The sequence below is a fragment of the Helianthus annuus genome, chromosome 16, assembly GCF_002127325.2.
Source record: "Helianthus annuus cultivar XRQ/B chromosome 16, HanXRQr2.0-SUNRISE, whole genome shotgun sequence".
Classification (NCBI taxonomy): domain Eukaryota; kingdom Viridiplantae; phylum Streptophyta; class Magnoliopsida; order Asterales; family Asteraceae; genus Helianthus; species Helianthus annuus.
The window spans coordinates 19,399,968-19,422,038 of record NC_035448.2 but is presented as its reverse complement, the minus strand read 5'-3'; the positions used below and the strand labels follow the sequence as shown (position 1 = coordinate 19,422,038).

At 39.5% G+C, this 22,071-nt stretch overlaps 1 protein-coding gene and 1 long non-coding RNA gene across 3 annotated transcripts; one reads left to right on the top strand and one right to left on the bottom strand.

Annotated features, from left to right (window-relative positions):
* The first annotated feature begins 9,843 nt into the window (after window positions 1-9,843).
* Window positions 9,844-17,048, top strand: LOC110926276 (protein MODIFIER OF SNC1 1). 2 transcript variants are annotated; one of them, XM_022170031.2, is made up of 11 exons: window positions 9,844-10,132; window positions 11,850-11,926; window positions 12,160-12,240; window positions 12,331-12,375; window positions 12,470-12,845; window positions 12,993-13,092; window positions 13,244-13,315; window positions 13,422-14,412; window positions 14,486-14,648; window positions 14,725-16,608; window positions 16,739-17,048. In XM_022170031.2, the coding sequence occupies exons 2-10, from the start codon at window positions 11,895-11,897 to the stop codon at window positions 16,588-16,590; spliced, it is 3,726 nt and encodes a 1,241-aa protein (XP_022025723.1). In that variant the 5' UTR covers window positions 9,844-10,132; window positions 11,850-11,894; the 3' UTR covers window positions 16,591-16,608; window positions 16,739-17,048. The 2 variants fall into 2 exon arrangements, 1 of the variants encoding a protein (XP_022025723.1); XR_002585094.2 differs by having other exon boundaries at window positions 9,845-10,132; window positions 14,725-16,670.
* Window positions 17,049-17,158: 110 nt separating this feature from the next.
* On the bottom strand, window positions 17,159-18,526 carry LOC110926277. Its single transcript, XR_002585095.2, has 2 exons — window positions 17,800-18,526; window positions 17,159-17,636 (listed from the first exon to the last, which is right to left on the bottom strand). It is a non-coding gene; the product is annotated as an uncharacterized LOC110926277 (long non-coding RNA).
* Between the last annotated feature and the right edge of the window lie 3,545 nt (window positions 18,527-22,071).

The following is a 22,071-nucleotide window of genomic DNA, read 5'->3' as shown; positions in this document are numbered from 1 at the left end:
GCAGGGTTTGTATTGCGCCTACCTAATGCTTCTGATCGAAATTGCAAAAACTATGACTTTGTGTGAACCCCGCCTACTACAACTTCACACGAAGAAGCCTTTCCTAAGGCCGGAATACTACTTAGCCTTTCCTAAGGCGGACATAATACACATGTTTTCGAAAATACTCGCATCTCACAACCGAGCAATCCAGTCGAGACCAGGTGTGAAAGCCAGTAACTCTCGATAGGATTGCTCACTCAGCGCATTCTTCTAGCACGAGAATCTTTCGTTGAGTCAGGAGTGACCTCCATACCTCGACGAAAGCCTCCCTTTTGAAATTCTAGTGAAGCTCTCGGATTCATTCGATGAGCGTAACCACAAATTGGGAACGAAACTGTTAAGTCAGGGGTGAAACCCGTACCTTAATGAACCGTTCCACTCCCTAAAATATTTTTCAAAAAGCTCTCACCAGGGACTCGACCATCACAATGACTCGAGCCTCGCGATGACTCGGAGGATGAATGCCATGAGCTGCATCCCAGTGGAAGCATAAACCCCCAGAGTCAACGCGTGTGCACGAACTTGTTGGGTGTGATTGAGTTACCTTGGGTAGTCGACGCCTAAACACCCGAGGCACTCCGAGTATCTTGCTAAGCCTACAACTCGCTGGATTTTACAATTTTATGAACTCAGTTACGTTTTATGTGTTTAATTGCGATTATCAATTTTCGCTCCCTGTTTTACAAAGCGCACAACTCGCACAGCCATCGCAATCCAAAACAAAGACCGAATGATCGCAACAAAACAAATGTCTAAATTGCCCGACTTCTCTCGCATTCTCTCTCCTAACGCGTCCTCGCGCATTCTAAACTATAATACGTGTGTGTAAGTATAAACTACAACTATCTATACCTACATACAACCAAATTATGATGTATGAGTCTAGGAAGTTTCGTGTCTCCTATGTGGCTCCTATGTGAAGTCTATTTATATTGCACGTTACAAGTTTCGACCGCGCTCAATCGCGTCGTAAACTCGAAATCATTATGATCGAATCTCATTCCAAATCTCTCTCTGTCTAGATGCCTTCCAACAACTCTATCTCGAAACGAATAGCTAGGAGAAGAGCCAAACGAAGCGCCGATAAGAGGATTGCCTCGCTTGTGACCAGGGAAGTGGTCAAGCTCGTTCCTCAAATTGTCGCTCAAGTGCACTCTCTCAGCACGCTCGAGCCGCGAAGGACTCTAAGACAGAAGAGCCGCAATCTACTTTCCTCTACAAACACTTCAAAGCCTGTGACCCGATGGAATTCACAGGTGAAGGAGGTGTGACCCAACTGCTCCAGTGGTTCGATTCCATCGAAGTCACCCTTCGACAAAGTAGGTGTCCCGATAGTTTCCGTACTACTTGTGCTGCCGGGGTATTTCAATCACGAGCACTCGACTGGTGGACCGCCGAACGCAACAAACGTGGGATCTCCGCAGCTTACGCCCTCTCTTGGGACGAGCTGAAGGAACTCATGAAGGAAGAATATTGTCCCCCTCATGAAGTCCAGAAGTTAGAAAACGAATTTTGGGGGATCAAGCAAACCGAAGGTGACAATGCCGGCTATACAGCAAGGTTCAAACAGCTTAATGCAATCTGCCTAAGCCAAGTTGACACTTCAAGGAAAGCCATCGCGAAGTACCTCCGCGGCTTACCTGAGAGTGTGGGCGATTTTGTAGAAGCTGCAAGACCTACTACCATCGAAGAAGCCTACCGTTTAGCCGCAGAGATCAACAGTAAACGAGTCTTGGATGGGTTCTTCTCTAAAAAGCCTGTCAAACAAGCTCATCAAGCAATCATCCTCAACTCATCCGACGATTTCTCTGGCGAATCGGACGAGGAATCATCCGGCTACTCCTCTGAAGGTTCCTCTAAGGATCGCTCCGACAATGTCTCTGTCAAATCATTAGGCGAATCCGACAACGACACTGCATCATCTCAGGAAGCTCAACCTAGCCGCAAACGAAAGACCGTGAGCCCAGACTCTTCAACAACTGGGCTGCCGCAACCCGAACCTCTCCGATCAGTCCCAGTTCAATCGAAACGTGCTTACAATGGGCCTCATCCCCTGTGTTTCACGTGCACGTACCATCACCCGCCAGAAGCAAATTGTCGCTATTGCACAAATTGCAACTGGTATGGTCATCGTACACAGCACTGCCGCGCAGGACCGTAACTCTGAAGGAAGTCAGCAACACCAACAGTCTCCGCAAGCGTCCTCCACAACAACGTTATTTTGCTTCTAATGTTGTTGTAATAATACGACTTATCGCTACCGTTTTCTTTTATATGTGAAGCTTATTTCATCTATCGTCGCATGTGGACTCTATTTCTCTTTTACTCTAGCACCATCTAAACGCTAGCACTATGTACTATATAACGTATTTTACTCTTACAACACTCTTAGAATGAGGTACGATATACATGCAAGGAACAACTAATCGCGGGTGCACACGGGATTATTTTGGTCAGTGCACGGAGATCGTAGTGAAGTTCTAATGGTGCCATAACGTTTAAAAGCATGATCAAGGCTTTTGGCCATGTCAACAAAGCGTGATACCAAAGCACGGGGCATAAGTAGTAGGGGTGACGCAAGGTGTGCTTACCATACTACCGAAGCTTCGTGAAGAAAGTGCCATGTGGAGTTGGACGTTATTAGACCTATTATATTATAATGGTTATTTTCGACACGATACAAATCGATCACAAGGCGTAACAAAACTAAAATCGCATCACTGCGAGACTTCGCGTAAGTCTGCGTACGCAACACAATTGTCACATCGATGGACTTAGGTAAGTTCACCCCGAAGAGCAATTGGAGCAACGCAAGACTGGTCGTGAGTCCATGACGCAACTCAATCGCAGTTTTGCTGGATCCATCTCGCAATCTAAATCACTCGATTATATGGCTCGAAATCACAATCGCATCATGTGTTCATATCGCAGTTGTATAGAATTAGGGTACATGACAGTTGTATAGAATTAGGGTACATGACATCACTTCACGGGACAAAACTAACATGGGAAACGTGGTGTTTTCTATATTAGCAACTCTCGTGGAAACATGCCATGTAAGGTTTTATGTGGAACGAATCGAAATCGCATCTAGTCGAATCAAAATCGCGTCATTCGCTATCGCTTATCAATCATCGTCTAACCCAGTGTACCATATCAATGTTTCGTATAATCATACTACTCGCACTCGCTATCAACGCTTTGTCAGTGACCAATTCACTTCAATTCAAGACTCGGTCTAACCTCCTATCGCTTGGACCGAGGAATCGAAACTCTATCGGTGTCTTATCGGCACGCGTGACACCGCCTCACGAAACAGAGGTAATATGGGTAAAACATGGTGGATACGCCGCTGGTATTTCCTATATATAAGTGTTTTAATCATATTAACAAACTTTTGTGGGAAAATGCCATGTGGGGCCCGATGTAAATTATTTTTCCGTAGTTTTAAAGAAAACCAATTTTTTTTTATAAAATTTTATTAAAACCGATTGGACAAGTGAAATTTCCTTACAACATGGAGAAGACATCGAAACAGTTTAGCTCCATGCCCAATGGGAGTTTCATAAGTCCAGTATTTCCTTAAATTTTTTGCAATGACAGAAAGGAATCTTCCTAAGAACGATGGCTCGACAATCGAGTTTCAGCTCGAACCCACGTTGCAGGAAAATTTTCTTAAAACTTATTTTTCCGCCGAATTCTTTTAAAATGTATGACTCAAAATCTGTTATCAAACTAACAAAAACCCTCCCCATAGCGTTGGCGTGGACATCGATGCAGTTAGCGCCGCGCCATGAGGGGATTTTCCTAAATATCTTCAAAGATTAATCGATTATCGGTAAGTTTAAAACGTTATGGAATCGCTTTAGTGTGTGTTACCGCTTTTGGCTAATCGAATCGTATTTCCTCACCGTTCTCGCTCGTCAAACCTTTAATCGATCGCTCGCTTATCTAGACGCTTTTAATCGCTACTCTCATTCGCATCAACTCTTACGACCCTACTAATGGATTAATTTCGGGACGAAATTTCCTAAAGCAGGGGAGACTGTAACAACCCGCACTTTCGTGCGTTGTTACTACTCGATACACTCGTTACGCCTAGCACCAGAGATTCGGATCATAATGTAACTATATCAGATATATCGCTAAATCGAAGTATAATCGAATAATTACGCATATCCTATCGCTATTACAAACCTATTTTCATAGAGTATAACACTCACGATGCTGTTGAGTGAGGACTTAATCTACCCTCCTCGATAACCGTGAGGTGTCAAAACGTAAGCAAGCAACGCTAACAAAGACTATCGGGTGAGTACCATGTCTCCAGCAGTCATGACGATGATGGCAATACGAGCAAGTAGTACCCCGATAATCACTGTGGCACATCACATCGAAGAACGCACTCGAAGGCACGCGTAACTCGATCATCGCACTGAATATTGAATATATAGATACGTATATACGACCTTTTTTGTGATTTATTTATAATAAATAAATAATAATAAATATATGGAAATGTGGCCCAAACTATCGCAACACACCAAAAACGAGGATCGAAAGGCCAGCCTATCGGACAGGACAGGCCAGCCGACAGGACAGGACAGCCGATCGAACAGGCCAGCCGACAGGACAGGCCAGCCGACAGGACAGGACAGACCAGCCGATCGAACAGGCTAGCCTATCGGACAGGACAGGCCAGCCGACAGGACAGGCCAGCCTATCGGACAGGACAGGCCAGCCGGCAGGACAGGCCAGCCTGCCCTCCTTCCCTTCCTCCTTGCCTATAAATACCCCTCTTCACCCCAAACACTTGTTGTTGCTGCTGCTACTCGACCAGGACGTTCTTGACCACTTTTCTCTCGATTTCTCCCGATTCTTCTAAGTTTTCAACCCAAATTTTGTACTTCTATGATCTATGTTCAATCCTACACCTTTCTACCTTTCAATTTCCAACTTTCAACCGTGAAATCTCTGGATTCTGGGGCATTCTAGGGTGATGTCACCATGAAGTTCTTATGAACTTCAAGAGAAATGTCATCCCAAGCAAGAATGACTCGGATCCAGGTGATTTCCAAATGGTTTTACATAAATCTCGCCTAAATCTATGTTTTCCAACCAAGAAGTTACAGATTTGAGGTGTTCTAGAGTGATGTCATCATGAAGTACTTAGAAACTTCAAGTGTTGGCCTCATTCCACTAAGAACAACTCAGATCCAAGGGATCCCGCAAGAATAATCAAGGTTTTCACATCAGATCTATACTTAAAACGATAGAATCAGAGCTTATACCGACCTTCTACTCATTATTAGTGTCGTGTTGGTCAAAGATCTGATTCTTAACGATAAGACGACCAGTTTCGGGTTAAACACGGAAAAATCACCAAGAACGGCCAGTTCTGATGGAACGGGGTGATTCCCGGCCGCTAGAACAGGTCGGAATTGATGGGGGTTTCAGTTGTTTAACACGTCACGACAACGTCTCGACCAAAACCACCGAAGAACTCGCGAAAATCGCCGAAAACAGCTGGACAGGCTGGCCGATCGAGCGGCCCAGTCGATCGAGCGGCCCAGTCGATCGAGCGGCCCAGCCGATCGGCTGGACAAGCCGATCGAACGGCCCCCTCGATCGAATGGCCCACTCGATCGAGCAGCCCGGTCGATCGAGCGGTCCATCCGAATGGGCCAGCTCAATTCAACTTTTTGTCCAATTTCACGTAATTCGATACCGTTTAACGCGTAATCCAATACTCATGCAATTAATCTAAAATCAGGACATTCTCAGGCACCATCCCGCCAATCCAACCGAATACGCACTGTGAGTATACTTGACCCCTTTTATCGAATTTTGGGTGTAACATACGTTCCTTATAAATCGAACTCATCAAACGAATGATTCAGATTGTTAATCTATCACTTGCGAATAACTGTTTGCATAGATATACGTGATGCTAGTTGCATGTATGCTAGGACTTATACTCGTGACGTCCCACCCAGACTAGTATAGTACTATTGCGCCCGACGGGGTCTAGTTATGCCATCGAAGAGTCGAGCATCGAGGACTTAGCTGGTAGTATCAGTTTTGTGAGTATATATGTCGTGAATTACGTTTATGCATATGGAAATTCGCAGCACTTTTAATCTATTATACTATTACATATCAAACCTGTATACTCGCCAATACTTTTGTATTGACAATATTTTAACGTATGTTGCAGGATTAGTCGAAGTCTACATCAAATCAAGCTAGGAAGTCTAGAAACTCATTAAAATCTAGATTGTCGGATTTGAATTGTTCGAGAGAACAAGGAATCTGTAATAACTTATGTGATTGTATCGTTGTTAGTATGGGATAACAAATGTAATGAATATTATCGCAATATAGTTGTTATGGATTCTCTTGAGCAATCTGATTCGCCTAGTGCCGCGCCCCGATGATTCCGCCATCGGTTGGGGTGTAACAGTCGTCATAGTCCTACAACCTTTCGATGTCGTTGGAATCGGTCGGTGATGTCAGCAGACTCACTAACAAACAACATCAAACAACAATAGCAAATCACCAATCAATCGACCTCAAAATCATATAGAAGCCAAAAAATAAAACAAACCCTAACCTAAAACTCAAAATGAAAAAATATATTTATAACTAACCCTAAACCTCAAATCCATTACAGCATAACCATTAAATCGACCTCATAATCATATAGAAGTCTAAAAATAAAATCAAAATTAGATAAGTGAACATCAAAATTGAACAGCAAACCTGACCAAAAATTAACCAAGAGAACTGCAGGCCGCAGAGCCGACAACCTCCGATCATCTCCGTCATCAAGTTCCCAGCGGAACCCTAACCGAAGCACAACCATAGGTAAAGACGCATGAAGATCGAATGAGTGAACAATGAAAACAAAGATTGACACTTATAGAATGGAAGTTATTGATAATCTAACCTTGATTCGGAGCGTTGATCTGAACATCAATCGGAATAGAGCAGAGCAGAGCGAGAGAGAAAGTGGGGAAGCCCTAAATGAGCAAATGAGAGATGAGACAGATAAAAGAGGGGAGTGGTACTGTTGGGCGGGAAAAGGGAAAAAAGGTAGCCCTCATTTACTGACACGTGGCCCAAATAACTTTCATTTATTATATATAATAGATTATAAATGCAACTAAGTTAGAACCCCGTGTATTACACGGGTTGAATAAATGTAATTTTATATATTAAATAATAAAAAGTTATATCTTTGTAAACCTCGTATATTGTACGGGTTAAATAAATAAAATTTTATATATCAAATAATAAGAAAATTATATTTTTAAAAACCATGCGTATTACACAGATTAAATAAATGTAATTTTGTATACTAAATACTAAAAACGTCGTATCTTTAAAAAACCCTTGTATAATCGGGTTGAATAAATCTACCAAATAATAAAAAGTTGCATCCTTACAAACCCCGTATATTACACGTGTTGAATATATCTAAAAATAGTTATATCTTTAAAAACCATGTGTATTACACCAATTAAATAAATTTAATTTTGTTTATTAAATACTAAAAATGTCATATCTTTAAAAAACCTGTGTATACCCGGGTTGAAAAATCTACCAAATAATAAAAAAATTATATCCTTAAAAAACCCGTGTATTACACAGGTTATATAAATGTAACTTTGTATAGTAAATAATAAAAAAAATATTTTAAAAACCCCGCGTTTTACACAAGTTGAATAAATATAATTTTGTATACCAAATAAATTTTTAATAAATTAGGATAACATTTAATATTAATATACTATTTATATATTTAATATAGGGGAATTGGTCTGTAATAATCACATCTAGACCTTATTGGCCATTAATAATCCCACATCAGAATATCCCACATTTCACCTATTTTTCCTACAGTGGTCTCCCGTTAAAAAAACTTAATGGAGTTAAGCTTTTTTCCAAATTACAAACAGATTTTTAAGGCTTTTGATCAGAACGATGATATGAGTCCATTGATGTAAAACTTGGTGCTCCAAGTGACTTGATTTTGGTTAATTGGAAATTAAAACACCCGAATTGAAGCGCTGTTTTCATCGTTTGGAGCACCATTTCGAGGAAAGTTTTACATTAATGGACTCGTATCGTCGTTCTAATCAAAAGCCCTAAAAAATCTGTTTGTAATTTGGAAAAAAGTTTAACTCCGTTAAGTTTTTTTAATGGGGGACCATTGTAGGAAAAATAGGTGAAAGGTAGGACTGGTGGAGGGAATATTCTGAGATGGGATTATTAATGGCCAATAAGGTCTAGGTTAGATTATTACAGACCAATTTCCCTTTAATATAAGATAAGTAGGAAAGAGAGGTATTTGTTTTTAAAATATATTAAGGGGGTGTTTGGGATTGCGTTTTCAACCTGATTATTTGATTATTGTGTTTTGAAATCGCAAAAAATCTATTTTTAGTGTTTGGTAAAAAATTAATAAAAAGTGATTTTTTACGTTTTGTAGAGTTCAAAACGTGATAATCCATAAGTAGGTCACCCCTTGCTGCAGGAAAACGTGATTATCCAAAAACTGATTTTTTACGTTTTCACTTATTTATTTTTTTGAAATATATATACTTGCCAAACACTCAAATAGTTGATTATCTGATTATTGTGATATCAAACAACATAATCAAATCCAAACAATGTTGATTATCTGATTATTGTGATATCAAACAATATAATCAAATCCAAACAATTTCTTTCTGCAGCACGTTTTGTTACAGCTAATTATCTGATTCTGATTATTCAAAACGCATAATCTATTTTCAAAACTCAACCCCAAACACCCCCTAAATTAACAATTTAGATTTCAGAGTAACATTTTATTAAAGTATGATAAGATTTAATATTAATTTATTATTTATTTAGTTAATATAAGATAAATATAAATTTGAGGATACCTTCAATGAATAACACGTGTCCAAAAATTGGTTTCTTTTATTATAGTAGATAGATATGTATGTCTCTCACATTTAGTAAAGAGTAAAATGCCATTTTCGTCCTTGAGGTTTGGTCAGTTGTACAACTTTTGTCTAAAGGTTTATTTTTCGCATCTAGATCCAAAAAGTTTGAAACCTTGCCATTTTCATCCAACTCATTAACTTCATCAATTTTTCTTCGTTAAGTAAGGGGTATTTACGTCTTTTTGGTTAACTTAAAGAAAAAATTGGACGAAAATCACAAAACTGACCAAATCTTATGAACGAAAATGACAATTTACTCTTTAGTAAATAAAAAAGTTATAAACAAATCACACTTATATCTTAATAAAGAACACGTTACACCAAAAGAGGATGATTAAACCAATCAAATATTTCGTAATGCAACGTCTCGCTTGCGGTATGCACATATAATGTATACGTGTGTGGGCGCTTGGGGGTGGGGGCAAAAGTGAAAGTGCACAATTTTAACGTTATTTTACTAATTTCGTGAAAATAACGTTAAAATGGGAGATGATTAATCACACATCATGTGGTGGCGTTGATAGCCGGAAGACAAAGGGGTACATGCACTAATCGACATTTGTCTCAATTGCTGAGTGTTATCTGCCTTATGTCCAAGGCTTGATACAAAGAAACTATCGAGCCGGGAGTCTCACTGGAAGCAACCTCTAGAGATAAGATTGTCTACATTCTTTCTTTGTTAGACCCTACCTTAATTTTGCTGTAGGTTGGATCGAGTGAATATTATGATGATGAAAGGTTTCGTAAAATGCAATGGATAAGGAGGCTATAGTTCTCATTCTCAAGCAAAGCTTTGACTACAAGTCTGACTCCCTCATTTAATCACATACCGTATCCTTTTTTAGCCTTACCCTGTTTCCGGTACTCGACCCACCCACTCACCCTAACCTCTTCGATTCCCCTTCGCATCACTTCTCTCCACAATCACACAACCACCCCAAACCCGTCGGAAAACCTAACGCCACCGTCACCGTTACCGTAACCGTCGTTCTCCATATTCTCATCATCCTTGCTATCGCTTTCGAGGATCGCAGATCCGACTCCTGGTTGTAGATCCGAATTATTCGTCTCCGGTCATCAATTTCTCTCCCTACGTATGTGCGATTTTGTGTTTCTTATATAAATTTAATCGCTGTTTATCACATGTTGTTGAATTAGTGTTCAAATTAGGGTTTGTAGACGCTCAATGTTTATAGAATAATAAAGTATTATTATGTTTTTTTGAATTTTAGCGTAAGGTATGTTTGTTCGTATGTGAAATTGTGAATCGATTGATATGCGTATACACGGAGGCTATATTGCTAGCATACGTGCCGATTGCGGATGCTCTTTTTATTTTTTATTATTTTTTTATTTTAAGACAGGATGATGAAGATAGAATGGATGTCATATAAGTTAAAAATTTACTTTTGATAGTACGTTTGCTCGTTATAGGTTGAAATTAAAGACTTTTTTGTTCATAAATTATTTGAGTTGATTGCATTAAGCAAATGGTGATTTTTGAATCCGTTCGGCGTGTTGGGTATGTATGTGGCTGTACGCTTTATGAGTTAGTGCACGCGGATGAATTTTACGGCTTTGAGTTGATGGCTAGGATCATGTCAACGGCAAGTCGATTTTATTTGCGGCTGAGTTTAGCTATATTGATAGCATTTGTAGGTTAGATCTCTAAGTATCAGAGAAATGTTGTAATTTGTTTTTATAATCAGACAGGTTTGAAATTTAGAATGTTTCTGATCCGCAGTGTATAAAAGTTTTAGTCTTTATAAGCATCCTGATCGAGGGGAAGCCCCTGATGCGTAATTTGAATTAAGTTTTAAAGGAAAAACTGGGAAAAGAGTTACCTTGCTAGGCTAGGGCTCTAATCTGCATCTTGTTTTTCATTACTTCATTTACATAGTTCCCATGCATTCATTGGAAAAGTAGTCGCTTTACTTCTTGTTTAAGGGTGTGCAATACGTATTGCAAGCACGATGTTTGCATGTCGAAACACTTGTTATGAACCAATCTATGTGTGAGAGTAGTTCAACATATGGTAGATTGTTTGTTTACATAAACAACTTTTCGGCTGGCCTTCAGGGATGAGTGCAAAATCTATACAATTTTAGCGTCTTAAAATTTTTTTCAGCATAATGTACAGTGTTATAGACACCATAACTATAGTCAAACACTTTATTAATTCACCTATATACCATTTTACTGGGCTAGGGGTTGTCATACGGCCAATTTCGAGTCTTGTCTTACTTTTGAGTAGCATAACTTGAAGCTAAAACCCATTTTCTAGTTTCCGTAGATTTCACGTACTCTTAGGACTTCTAGATGTATAGTGAATTAAGCATTCATGCTCTTGCTCAGGGTACCAGCTGGGCAATATGAAGCAAAATAAAGTAAGAACTGTTAAATTACAATGCTCTAAATTAATCCGATTTAGTATGGTTGAGCTCATACTGCATCCTGATGTGTTCGGTTTATTGCTTCATTATAATTTTGGGCTGCCTAAAACAATAATCACATGACCTATAATGTAGGAAAAAGACAAAAAAAGTTGGCTCATTTATTTTAATTTGGTATTTTGATTACTTAACTTTTTGAGTTTCCGGTGTTTTTTTTATCTTATTCGGAGCTCACTTTTAAATCATCATCCTTCAATGGACTTTAATTAGTGAACTTTGCACCTAGGAGCAGTGACCAGTTATTAAGTTTCTGATGCTGTAATCCCCATAACATCACCTGTTGCAGGGCAGCCAATCAAATTAACGTCTCCAGCTAGTTATAGTAAGAAAAGTAATAATATTTTTATTTAATCTTCAGGCTTTATAGATAGTCATTGGATGACCTTGGAACTACATTTGAGCAATGACATCAAGTATGTTGGCTGGAGAACGGAGGTATATTTCTTTCACAGTTTCATTGACATGCATCACATCTGACCTCAGTTGTGTCTACGTATTTTAATTAAAAATGTATTCTGTGCAGAAGAACACAGGTTTATTACAAAAAATATTGGTTTTAAAGTTTCTGATTGACTTTCAGTTTTTCTGTTTTCCTTTTCTTTATTCCTGAATAAATCAATGAACCATTAATGTTATAGCATAACCGTCAATTTTTGGTTTTGTTTTAGGTGGGCCTCTTCAAGAAGAGGCGGCATGACTGTATTGGGCAAAGTTGCTGTTCCTAAACCTATTAATTTACCTAGCCAGAAGTAAGTTGTTACAACTGAATTATGATAGGTTGTCTTACGACTTACAGTTTACATAACTATAATCTAATACTTATGTGCTGCTGTTTCAAGGTTAGAAAACCATGGTCTGGATCCAAATGTGGAAATTGTTCCCAAGTGAGTCTTTCTTATTCATTCTTTGACTCTTTTAAATTACGTTTTCTTAATTTCATCTTTGCCAAATTTACCCTTCATCTCATGTTACTAACAGGGGTAGCCTTAGCTGGGGAAGTCGATCATCTTCATCAGCATCAAATCCTTGGGGTTCATCATCAGCTTCTCCAAACACTGATGGTAGTAGTACTGTTTCCCCACATCATCCTAGTGGTCGTCCTTCATCAGGCGGTGGCCTTAGTCGGCCATCCACCGCTGGCAGTGACAGACACGAGCCTTCTGCTACGTGGGGCCCAAATTCTAGGCCGTCATCAGCTTCTGGGGTGCTGGCATCTAATCAATCGTCATTAACATCTTCACGCCCTCTCAGTGCAGAAACAAGACCAGGTAGCTCACATTTATCCCGTTTTGCTGAGCCTGTGTATGATAATTCAGTAGCGTGGGGCCCTAATGGTACTGTAGCAGATAAGCTGGTAAGTTATTAGCTTGATGTTATCTATCATGTAACAGAGAAAATGTTTTTTTTTGTCTAAACTCTTTAACAGATACATCAGTGAACCAAAAACTTGTTGTAATCAGTTTTTTTTTTTTTTTTTTTTTTTTTTTTTTTTTTTGTGCAGTCAATATCCTCCAAAGTCAATGATTTTTCTCTCAGTTCTGGGGACTTTCCAACCCTGGGTTCAGAAAAAGATAATACTTCTAAGAGCAGTGAACCACATGGTAATTTGTACTCAATATGGTACAGTTTTAAGTAATTGCTGAGTTACTGTGCGTTTTAATCATATTCTGCTTTTTATATATGTATATTTGTTGATTGTAAGTAACTTTTACCATGCATAATCTACTGAATCTGGACTTGCATATGTGGCAGATCATGTTCGTCCAGGTTCAAGTTCTGGCAGAGGTGTACCTGCCAAAGAGAGAAATGAGACGGCTCAAGCCGGTTAGTGTTTAGCACTTTCGCTTTAATCTTTCCATTAGCTGTGTAAGTTAGTGTATCATGTCAGCTAGTGAGCTAATGGATAATTGTTGTGTATTCTCAAATGCAGGTCACAAAAGTGGAACTATTGATACTTGGACAAGAGACGTTTCTCCAAATTTTGAAGACGGGGTAGTCCACCCTAATGCTGACAAGTGGCAGGGGGACCCACCGCAATACTTCAATTCTAATGTTCCCCCTCAACATTATGATGCCTGGCGTGGCCCACCAATGAATACACCTCCTGGTGTTTGGTATAGAGGACCCCCGCCTGCTGGTCCACCATATCCACCTGTTCCTCATGGTGGGTTTCCAATGGAGCCTTTTCCTTACTATCATCGCCCTCAGATCCCCCCTCCATTGGCAAATTCACAATCGGGCCCTCCACCTGGGCCTGGCCCACGAGGTCATCATCCAAGAAATGGAGACTTCTACAGACCTCAAATGCCTGATGCTTTTATTCGTCCCGGTATGCCAATTAGGCCTGGGTTTTACCCTGGTCCGGTTCCTTATGATGGTTATTTTGGTCCTCCGATGGGCTACAATCCCAATGAGCGTGATATGCCATTTATGGGAATGCCACCTGGACCATGTGGGCCACCTGGACCACCTGTTTACAACATGTGTCCACCTCAAAACCCTACAGAACTCAACGATCCCCACTTTAGAGGTGGTGGGCGTGGGTCAGTTGGAAATGCGTTTGTTTCGGAAAAGCAGGATCCTATTCCACCTGAGGAATCTCGTGGGCCCTACAAAGTTCTTAGAAAACGTGAAAATGAAAGGGATGTTGAAATGGAAGCAGACAATTGGGAGCAGAATATAGAAAAGGGCCCACACAAGTCTAAAGCATCCAATGAGAGTTGGGGGAATAAGTCATCTAATATCGAAGATCCAAAAGATTTGAATTTGATACATGATGTTGAGGGTTTGAATCCGAAAGTCCGTGCTTTGGATATTCAGGGGGACGCAGAACAAAATAATGACTTGTTAACTAACCCTACAATTGCATTCGGTAGCATCTCCATCACTGGAGATCTTTCCCATCACTATGACAAATCAAGGTCTATGATTTGTACTTGCTGATGTCATACTTCGTATATAAACATTTTTATTTAACTAAATTTGGTTATTCAGGCAAGTGCATCATCATAACAGAGGAAGATCAAGTAATCAAGATACCGACGGGTGGCGAAAGAAACCTCCAATTCTAGGTTTGGAAATATCCACACCAGAGAATCCTGAAATTAAGAATACAGAATCGACTCAAATGGTTGATCTTGCTGATGGTCAAGCGCAGGTAAAATTTTCATTTATGAAATTTGTTATGGGTTTCTCATCGTCATTTATTATACATTTTTATGCCTCTTCACCAGCGAGCTAAGATGAGGGAGTTGGCAAAACAACGTGCAATTGAACGACAGAAGGAAGAGGAAGAAAGAATCAGAGAGCAGAAAGCAAAAGCGCTTGCAAAATTGGAAGAGTTGAATAGACGTACACTTGCAGCAGCAGACGGTACCGCCCATACAGCAGAAAAAAACGCTACTAGTGTTCCTGAGCAAGTGGATGTGGATGGATCCCAAAAACCTACTGGACTAACTATTGATGATGGTATAAAAGAGCCTGTTGACCAGATCAGTGTGAACAGTCAACAAGAACCTGCTGACCAGTCTTTGCTTGTGAAACAAGGCGTTGCTAATGCAACTGATGCCGAAAGCAAAGCTGCGTCACTTGGTAATGATGGTGGCGTTCACAGGCAGAAGCGGGCTATTCATAAACAAAAGCCGAGTGTACAAACGGTAGAGGCTTTGGTTGACAAGTCAACTCTGAGCGGGACAGCCGACACAGTTATAAAGAATCCAGTATTAGGTGAAGCTGTATCAAGTCAGGAGCCAACTCTACCAACCAACTCAAATATCGTGTCTGAATCAACTCAGCCGAAAAAGAGAACTAACAAGAGTAGCAAGAATAAGCATAAGGTTGACGATGCCTCTGCATCAAGAGAAGTTAATCTCTCTAAGCCAGAATCTCAAACGGATTTAAATCAACATCCCAGCGCCGTATCGATGACTGATAGCAAGGATACTAAACAATCTAATCTAGAACAGGTTTCATCTTTACCAAGTAACCAGTATAAACCGCAGCACCCAAGAAGGATGCCAAGAAACCCACAAGCTAATAGATTTCATGTTGGTGATGTTGCTGTGTGGGCCCCTGTGCGGGCCCAGAACAAAGAAGAGAGCGTGCAGGATGATGTGCCTTTGCCAGATAAGAGCGTTACTCATGGTCAGACTAATCTCAAAAGCAAAAGGGCAGAAATGGAAAGATACGTCCCGAAGCCAGTGGCCAAAGAGCTGGACCAGCAGGGAAACGTTAACAAATCACCATCTTCACCGAAGAAAAGTATGTCAGAAGATGTGACAGGTTCTGTGGGGCCTACTGTTGAGGCAAAAAGTGGTGATAATAAGCAAACGAAGCAGGTGAAATCTCATGCAGCTGGGCGCCAACAGGATGTGAAGAAAAGTCATCACAAATCTACAAGCCAACATGAAGAATCATTATCAAACCCTGTTCGGACTGAAACTAATGTTACGCATGAGTGGGACCCATCTGATGGCTGGTTTATGCCTGACGAATACCCAACAACTGGAGTTACATCTGTCACTACTGCTGTGAAAGATGAAGGTGGAGTGACGGGTAAAGAAAAAAGACCGGCTTACAAAGGTCAAAGGAGTGTGGTGAAAAACCACAAGGATGTTAGTAGTGCAGAAATGGAGGTTGACCAAACAGATCGGCCAGCTTCTTCTAAAGAGAATCATTCTCACTGGCACCCCAAACCTCAACAGTATAAAGGTGGTTGGTCTGGCGGTGGTCAAACTTCTAACTCAGAAGTCAAAAGGGAATCTCGAAGATATTCTTCTAACGCACCAAACATGGAAGATGAAGCCCAAGTCCGCCAGTTTGAGCAGCCGCATCATGTTTCGACCGGTTTTAGAAAGTATGGAGGTCAAAACAACCGATCTGGCGGTCAAGATGATAAACCCAAGCATAATCAGCACAACGCAAATACAAACAGGGAAAGGCAGAGGCAGAATCTGCATTACGAGTACCAGCCAGTTGGATCAAACAACAATACCAGTAATGATGGTGGATCTGGCAATGCAGGTTCACAGTACAAAGAAAGGAGTTCAGGTTCCGGTCAATCCAGACGAGGCGGGGGTAGCTATTATGGACGGCAGTAGTCAGTCGCGTGGCGGCAGGTTAAAAGAATTTATATGAGCTTCTTTTCTTTTTTGGTCAGAAAATAGATCCATGGTATCAGGTATGGTTTATAAGCGTATAATGTTGTAGATTAACATTCTGTTGTTAAATCCGTTATTGACATGGCAGGTGCATTGATCAGGGCGAATGAAAAACGTTGCATTCACACGGGTGGTGGTTTGGTTTAGAAAAGACGTATCTGTTCTGAAAGTTGTCTGACGGTAAATTGTTGTTGTGATGTGCACCCGTTCTTGATATTAGTCAAGTGGAAAACCTTGAATCTGCTTGCCTAAACTAAATATTTGTTGGTGGATAGATTTGAGTTTTGATAACGCCAACAGATTTTTTCAATGGTTCTCTGCTGTTTCTTGATCACATCAGTGATGGTGTGAATATTATGTGACACTATGGTTACTTAATGGTATGCTTGATTAGAACACATGATGTGTTGGGTTCAAACACCCGGTCCCCATTGCCTCCAACTCACACCCTTTAATGTGCATGTTAAAGATAATAAAAAGAGTTAAACTCTATTAATAACAAAATACATCAAAAATAAAATGTGCTGGGCATTTTATTGAATAAAAGATGCACAAAATAAGGAGTTCTTGAAATCTCAAATCTATCTTATCATTTTTTCATCAAAAAATGGACTATAGGCCAAGGCTTCACTTGGTGGCTATTTTAAGTTTGTTGTCACAAAACGGATTATCACCAATCCATTTGGCTAGAAATTTGAAGATCATGTGTGTAATGGAAGCATCAGAAGAATGTCAGTACTAACTTAGTTCTTGCCAACTTAATTGGCGAGAGGTCTTATTCATCATTCCAAATCATTGCACTCCTTAGCCAAGACGTTTGTTGCTTCCATGTCAAAGCTGTCGCCAAGATTTGGCGTCTAGGGGATGTCTTTTTAAAGCTTGTGCTGTATTCTACCACCAAATCATTTGACGATAGCTTTTTATAGATTGGACATAAGGTGTGAGCGAAACTCCAAGAGACAACCACCCTCATAGACTATTCAACCCTTGTGACAAAAAAAAAAAAAAAAAAGAATCCAAATTTACTTAAAAATCTCTACAACCCTATTCAAACTGTATTAAATCTCACGAGTGCAATATATATATATATATATATGTTCATAAGAAACCAAGTTCACTTAAAAGTAAGTTATGTAACCCTTTACAAACCTGCCGCCAAATGAACATGCGAGAGGTTTGCTAGCCTCCAAAACCCTCCTGTAGCTGATGCGTGTCTATACATCTTTGTTGCTTTTATTCAAGCTTTAAAAGGCCATTGCCAAATCATTTGGCAATAACTTTGACATGGAAGCAACAACCTACATGTGAGTAGGAGTTTGATCCAGATCATCTTCCATTATAACCGCTTGATGAGACGCAGACACAGACTTAGACCTTTTGGTCTGCTGTGGATTCGAGTCTGACTTAGACGCCTGCTTGCGGCGGTGTTTCAGGGTCTCCTTTGGTCGCAAAACCACTTCAGCTTCATTCACTGGACCCTCGTCTTCGATAGAAAGGTGTTCGGATCCATACAATATCACCTTCCCAGCGGAACCACCCTCTTCCGATTCCCGAACATCACCTGACCCCGAAGCTTTTCCCCTTGTCACCAGTCACCACCGAAGCGCTCCTAATAGGAGAAACGTTAATTGTCTGCTCCGGTGGTACCGAGCCCAAGCCCCCTTGACCCTCAGCAGCAACAGGGTCACGAATCTAGTACAGATTTTCATTCACCAAGCCGAGATGTGGTTTCCCCTCCTAGGTCTTGGTAGCCCGGATCTCAAATTCTGGTACCTCGAAGGACTCTAATCGAAGAGCATCCTTTAAACCCACCATCAACAAACAATGAAGCCACGCTTAGTGTCCCTTTCTTAAAGGAGGGGGGGGGGGGGGGGATATAGGCTACAACAAAGATAGACATCCTATTACGAACCCGCTCCGTTCCAACGGATCGTCGGATATAGGGGCGAGCAAAAGGAAAAACCCGACCCTACCCGACCATTACCCGACCCGACACGAGAACCGATCAAACATAAAATACAGAACCGATTCACTACCTTAAATATAGGGTCGGTTCCGGTCCATAGGTCAAAGTCGGGTTTCACCATGAAAAGAACCGAGAACCGACTCGACCCGACCTGATTTTATATGAAAATTGAAACCGATCTAAAAACCTAGGTACTTGGGTTCGGGTTGGGTTGGGTATGTTTTCGGTTCGGTTCTCGGTTATTTTCGGTCGGGACCTAAAATTGCTCACCCCTAGTCGGATAGTACTTAGGTTCGGGCCAAATCGTGCTTATCCTCCCCATAACAAGGATGTGTTCCGGAAGCTTCTGAATCCGGCCGGCTTCTTTAATCAATGAAGGATACAAAACCTTGTTATACTCAAAGCCCTCCGGAAGGGATCCAGGAAGGGTCAATCTCTTCAATCTCCAAGTCATCTCAGCCGGAACACAGCGATCATCCACCAAAAAGAAACGATCCTTCCAATCTTTCATGCTCGACGTAATCCAAGAGAAACATGGGGCATTCTTGTTCCTAACCTCAAAAGTAAATATCCCCACACTTAGTCTTTTTCGTCCCTGAAAAAGATATATGCTACGGAATCATAGTCAAGATAATATTCAATCTCAAAATTTCAGATTATTTTATTAAAAATAAAAAAACATGTGAACTCACGATTGCAGGTATAAGATCCACTTAAACTCAACACCGTTCCTAGGCCCTTATCTTGTTTAATTGTGTTCAAGTTTGGTTAGTCAACCTAGGGTCTCACACTAGAGAGTCATGGTTTCACCTAATCCCACCTCAAGCTTATGAAATAAAAGGAACAACTAATTGGCTATTTCCTAACTGTTATATACCAAAACCCAAAGAATTTAAAATCAAACTTTTTTTTTTCTTTCATGAGCACTAGACTTCTTTTGTATACCTAACCCAGAGGCTGTCTCAACCAGAGTCACCATCCCCGAGAGCGATAATGTGAGCTTTAGCATTTTTTTTCATTTTTTCTAACTCAACCTAGAGGAAATCTAAATCAGAGTCACCATCCCCAATAAAGATTGCATAGGACTCGTCTCTATTTAATCTAGCTCATTTATTCAATGGTGCACAATTTTTTTTCTTTGACAAAAAATTCTAAGACTTTTAGCTTATAACGGTATTCCTTATACTAATTGGCGGTTTCGGCTTCTCTATTTCTCCTAGATGAGTACCCACCGGTATCCTAACATATTAAGTATTTTAGCTTAAAGGAACCTAAAAACCGAAAGAGCCTACCCACATATCCCAAATCAGACACATGCTCAACTTATTTACTCATATTATTATTACTAGGTTAGAACCCCGTGTATTACACGGGTTGTATAAATGTATTAAAAAGATATATCTACTATTTAATTATTATAAAAATTTTACTTTGTTTTTTTATTTTGTATAAATTTAATTTTATATAATCTTCCTATACTAATAAACAAACTCCAAAGTATATATATCTTCTCATAATAAAAACAAAGCTTATCTAATTTTTTTTATAATTATTTATAGAAAATCAAACATTTATTCTTAATTAATTTTTTTGTTTAAAATTATTATTATTATTATTATTATTATTATTATTATTATTATTTACTATTATCATAATAAAAATAAACGTGTATTTTCTTATCTAACTTTTTGTTTAAATTTATTATTATTATTCTTATTATTATTTAATATGATCATAATAAAAACAAACGTTTATCTTTATCTAAATATTTATTTTTATCTAGTATTTTTTTAAAATTATCATTATTATTTAATATGAGAGATAAATTGAAAAATAGGGTGAGAAAGCACGAGAGAGTGACACGTGTCCAAAAAAGATTTTTGTTTATTAGTATAGGAAGATTTGAGAACCAAACATACCCAACTTTTCTATCATGTTCCGTATTTAATTGCAAACTCTAAAACAAGACCATTTTCTAATTTTTCATTTTTTTTGGATTTTCGATTTTTCTATATATATATTTTTAATTTTTCAAATTTTATGACTCAAACGACTCACCCTAACACTACGACTCTATGTCCCATCCTTACAGTTAAACTCTACATTGCCCTCAATGTAGGATGGAAAACGACTCAAAAAACTAAAAATAAATAAGAAATAAAAAACTAAGGGCAAAAATGGAAATGACTTAGCTGGATAATGAACGCCTAAGCACCAGAACTCTCGTCAAATCCAGCTCGATGGTATAGCATTTCATTCACGATCGGCTTTGATAAACTGACATGCTCAGTATTATCCTGGCAAATGAGGGACAACTTTGAAATCACCTGAATGGAGATCATGTACAGGTGGTACGATTCAAACCTGCACAAACAAAAACAAAGCAAAACCCGAGCAATATCGACTCTAAAAGAAGCCTACTCGAAACACTAACGAATATATAAAAACTAAAACTACGACTCTATATAAACTCCACGAAACCTCCCCACACTTGAATTTAATCAAGAGGTTTCTCTTTGACCTGGACCATATCTAACCCATTTAATTTTACCCAGTCCTCGTAAACATTTAAAATTTATAGGTGGAATTACAAAATATTTAAAAAAATTTAAACGGGTCAGACCACAAAAATTTGAACTTACCTTGAAGTAACTGGATGCATGTCATGTAGCGAGACGACATGTCGTGTTTGAAGTTCAAAGGCTCCTCCTTCTTCTTCTTCTTGTGCCAACCCTCGATCCGCAACCAATTCCGATCCTTCTTTGTTCTTGCCTTCTCCCTCGGTTTTGATTTTTTTTTGTTGCATTTGTTTATCAAGGGCCAACTGTGGTGTTCTTCCTCTTCCACCACGTCTTCTGAATGATCCCCACACTGATCTTCTTCGTCTTGGGTAGGTTCTATTAGATATGTATAAGCTAGATATTAATATGTAAAATAATATTATAGGATGTGTCGGTTAAACCCGACGGTTAGTTAATTATGGCAGTTACAACATAGCCAAATGTATATATATGTATTGTAGTTCATTATTTACGGTTACCAAGATATTTTCAACATACAATATCCATTTTCATATTTCTCTGTACGTATACATTACATTCATATCAAACACACACGAACTCGGATATGATGTCGATTACGATGATGGCTTCCGCTAACACGTGGTATCAGAGCCCATGGTTAGAAAACAGAGAATTACGATCAGAATTACACGATCCCGGGAAGAGACGGATGATAAAGATGAACAACGGACAAGGAAACGGGCGAGAAATAAACAACGATCCCGATTATATAAGTCCCCGATTACGCGCGATTGCAATCCTGAAACAAGAGATTGCAATAATGGAATTGCAATACGAAATTGCATTACTGGAATACGAATCGGGACGTCACGAAGATAACGGAGATGCAGGCGAAGTAATAACACGGAAAGAAGATAATTCAATGTTACAAGA